This window comes from Gavialis gangeticus, unplaced genomic scaffold (assembly GCF_001723915.1).
Source record: "Gavialis gangeticus isolate Ggan-Ray unplaced genomic scaffold, GavGan_comp1, whole genome shotgun sequence".
NCBI lineage: Eukaryota > Metazoa > Chordata > Crocodylia > Gavialidae > Gavialis > Gavialis gangeticus.
Window position 1 is genome coordinate 9,240,658 of NW_017729031.1, and position 3,952 is coordinate 9,244,609.

The 3,952-nt window shown below is 44.5% G+C and overlaps 1 protein-coding gene across 1 annotated transcript in view; it reads right to left on the minus strand.

Moving 5' to 3' along the window:
* Positions 1–2,515, minus strand: part of KIF5C (kinesin family member 5C) — a 132,372-nt gene extending 129,857 nt beyond the window's left edge. Inside the window, exons 1-2 of the mRNA XM_019522795.1 lie at positions 2,486–2,515; positions 2,303–2,390 (exon numbers count right to left, since the gene is read on the minus strand). Of these exons, the coding sequence (XP_019378340.1) occupies positions 2,303–2,390; positions 2,486–2,515 (118 nt within the window). The remainder of the gene's footprint in view (positions 1–2,302; positions 2,391–2,485) is intronic.
* Between the last annotated feature and the right edge of the window lie 1,437 nt (positions 2,516–3,952).

Sequence of the window (3,952 nt, forward strand, 5' to 3'; positions counted from 1 at the left end):
TAGAGATCAGAAGGCAATATTTTACAGTTAGGGTGGCCAAAATGTGGAACCAACTTCCCAGGGAAGTGGTCCTCACCCCTACCATGGGCAAATTCAAGAGGAGGTTGGATGATCACCTGTCTGGGGTCTTGTGAACCCAGCATTCATTCCTGCCTGTGGCAGGGGGTCAGCTAGATGATCTGTTCAGGTCCCTCCTGACCCTAGCTACTATGAAACTATGAAATTTGTCTCCTCTGGCAAATCCTTCATGCACCCAGAGGAGCTTCCCCAGACTTCAGAAAACCCTACACTAAACCTGCGGTGCCCACACTTTTGGCCCTACCAGCAAGAGGAATGGTATGAGGCTGGTCTGTGGGATAGATAGGGTGCTGCATCACCCTGTAAACCAGGATTGCACTCCGGGGCCCTGCACCACCTCCACTCTGCTGGAGCCCAAAGCCAGCTGGGTGGGGGTGGCATAGATCTCTGGGGCCCAATCTCAGCATGCAGGAGCTGGGTGGAGGTGGTGCAGGGCCCCAAGGCATGATACCAGCCAGACGGAAGTGCCAGCTGGGAGCAAGCTCCAAGAGCCCCACATTGCCCCAACCTGGCCCTCATGCACCAGGATCAGGCCCCATACCTCCCTGCACACCCAATCTAGCATGGAGGGCCATGCCCAGTGGGGCTGCCCACAAATCCATAGGGAGCCCTGCGATCAGACCACACAGCACCAGGGACTGGATCAGATCTACAGGCTGGGAGTTTGAGCACCCCTGCATTCAACAATGACCTGGTATTGGTCACACCCCAAAAGTAATGTTAAAAAGCTAAAAACAAGGTCATCAAGGGACTTCCACATTCAAAAAGTGCGGTAATCAGCCCATGTCATTATGAAGAAACTGATCTGGGAAACTCAGCGTTGATTCTGTGAGGTGCTGAACAATTAACAGGACACTAACTAGTGCTCAGGGTCAGGCCTTTCCTAGAGGTCTTTTGTGAAAAATCAATGGTGGACATTAAAATATATCTAAGCATTTCAAGGTTCATGAGTTCAGTCATAACACTGAAATGATTTATGATATTTTTGTAGCATTCAGAGTGCAATCCAGCAGCCATGGTGTGCTTACCTCTCATTTAAAAAGGAGCTTTCTGTACATGAAATAACGATTCTCTTCTTAGGGCTCATCTACACAAGGAAATAGCTGCCCATTGACACATTTATTCCACACTGTGAGTACCTTTTTAGTGTTTTGTGGGCACAGCTGAGCCACAATAAAAATGGTGTAAGGAATGCTAATACAGGGAGCCAGCAGAAATAGCTATTGCCTTTTAAAATTCAGCTTACTTTTAAATACCTTTCCCATGCAGATAAGCCTTTAATGAGAAGTGCCTTTGCTACTAGAAATTATTCTAGTGCTCATATCACTGCATCACCACCAGCCAATCTGAATTCTGGTAGTGAAATTGAAGGTTCCTTTCTTCCTTGAAGTTCAGCACTGTTTTCAGCTAGCTGGGTGATCTCAGGCCTCCTCATGCAATTCTACCCCTGCAGTTAGAAGAAATTTTTAAAAATAGATCTCTACTGACTATCTAAAAATCAGCTGCAATTAGCAGAGGTTTAAAACAGAGTACCTCTAGTCAGGACAGAGCAGGCAAAAGCCATGTTAAAAGAATTATACTAGTCTACTTTGTATATCGTTTCCTGTTCTAGACACTGTTTTACCATCAGCAAAGGGATTATTTGTTATTGCAGTTTTAAAATGGTCCCACAGCAAGCCAAATCATGCTTAGCCTGTTACCAAAATTATTTTCACAACTCTGCCTGTGTCACTCTTGAGCTCGTCACAAACCACTGGAGTCTCTCATGAGGTATCTCATACAACTGTCTAACTGAGTCTAAAACAGACCTACCTTCCTACAGCATTAGCAGTATCTAATCCATTCCTAGTTACAACAGAGTGAAAGCTGAAAGTCTGCTCTTCCTCCCAGATAGCCACCGAGGCTGGCTCTGTTATACTTCCCCAAGCCAACTACATATGGCAGGAATAAAAGGGCACAGCTGAGTAGGCACCAGAAGCCATTACCTCCTTTTTGATCAGTGTGGGGCAGTAGTATAACAAGCTGACTGGCACTCAGGATAAAACCTGCATGGGGAGCAGGGGTACTTTACATACCCCACCACAAACTTCTTATTCAAAAGATGAGTTCTACCAGGGCCTAAACTCAAGCCCAGAAAGGGCAATATATGTTTACCTAGCTTCAGGCAGCCTTAAAATCAAACATTTACATTTGCTGTTTAGAGATGAATGAGAACCTCACTTACCTTTAACAATCTGTTTGGCACAGGCATTATAAACTTGTTCCTGGCTTGTGTTCGGAGGTAACACTCTATCGAAGACATAAGGCTTTCCCTGCTGAAATAAACAAACAATACACTTTAAGATGATATACAGAAATAATAAAAACAGTAAAGAAGAAGTGACTTAATAGGTACCCTAAGACTCACTTTAAGGTTGTTCTGAATGATAAAGTTCATTGCAACAGAAATAATAATGTATTACAGTAAATGAAATTGGCAGTTCCACAGAAAAAGGATAAAAGATACATCTCACAATCTCTGAAATTGTCTTCATGGCAGTTAGGAAATACAAAGTGCCATGTTTCCTATGTACTTCTCGACTTTCAACATGCTGAAGTGGAAGAAAGCAGGAAGAAAGCATATGTTGAAATATGACTGCTTGAAATTGAGTTTCTTTCCCCACCCTACTCTTGCAGAATTTCAGAGAAGATCCATAAATCTAAACTAAATCAACATTTGGAAAGTAATTTTATCAATCTGGTGCTTCAGAAACTTGTAGTGGTAGGGATCAGAAACAGATCAATGGAATTCAGAATTTTGCAAATTTTGAAAGCTTGAATGGCTGTTTTACCAGCTCAGGATCAACTTAAAATGTTTTTAGTACATTTTATTTTGGTCAAAATACCTAGTTTCAGTAAGGTGCTAGGAACAAATAGGATGGTTAAAATTTAATAGGTTCCAAGAACAGATGCGCACACACAAAAAATTAACCAAATCATGAAATGTGGAACTAGTTAATATGATCTTCCACTTTACCTGAAGAATTAAAATTTCATTCTGAACAATGGAATGCCTTTGTGTGCATGAGGGGAAAAAAAGGCATTACAAAGGGAAGCATGTTTTAATTCATTAAAAAAAAAAAAAAAACAGTCCACAGGGTCCTTTTAGGAAGCAAAACCCCAAATCTTTGGTTTTTGAGATTTTAATCTGTGGATTTTTCCAGGTTGTGGATACTCACAATCCTGCAACAGTCATAGTTAGCCATGGCATCTGGGTGTCATAGTGCAATGGTTCTCAATCTTTTAGGCTCAAAGCAACCCTTGGAATATGCCAGCTCTTAGCTTTCACCAGAGGTGCACCAATACAATACTGGATTGTCACCAATATAAAGAAAATTGTCTGTATCAGAAACTGGCATGATATGGCCAATAATTTGGCAGATAAATGGCCCATGCATGCACACAGCCACAGCGCAGCATGTAGGCAGTAAGGAGTACAGCCTGGAAGCTTGGAAAGATGCATGCAGCTGGAAAGTCTGTTGTAATGGAAGGGGAGAGGGGAAGGAAGGGGCATGGAAGGCAGATCAAAGCCACCGTGGTGAGGGAGGAGTGGGCAAGCGCTGCCCAGCCAGGGTGGGAGAGAAGAGGGGGTGCAGGATGGAGCCGGGGCTCGTCTGAGAGGAATGAGGGGGCACTCCTGCCACTGCGCACTGCTCGACCAGGAGCCACTCATCTGGCAGCTCCTGCTGCTGCTCTTGCCACTAACCCAGGAGGGCTAGTGGGGGGTGGGAGTGCCCCCAGATATGCACAGGGTGTGGTGAGCTGGGGCCAAGGCTGCACAGGGCTCTTCCCGGCCCACACCTCAATGTGCAGATCCGGGGGCATACACCCCCCC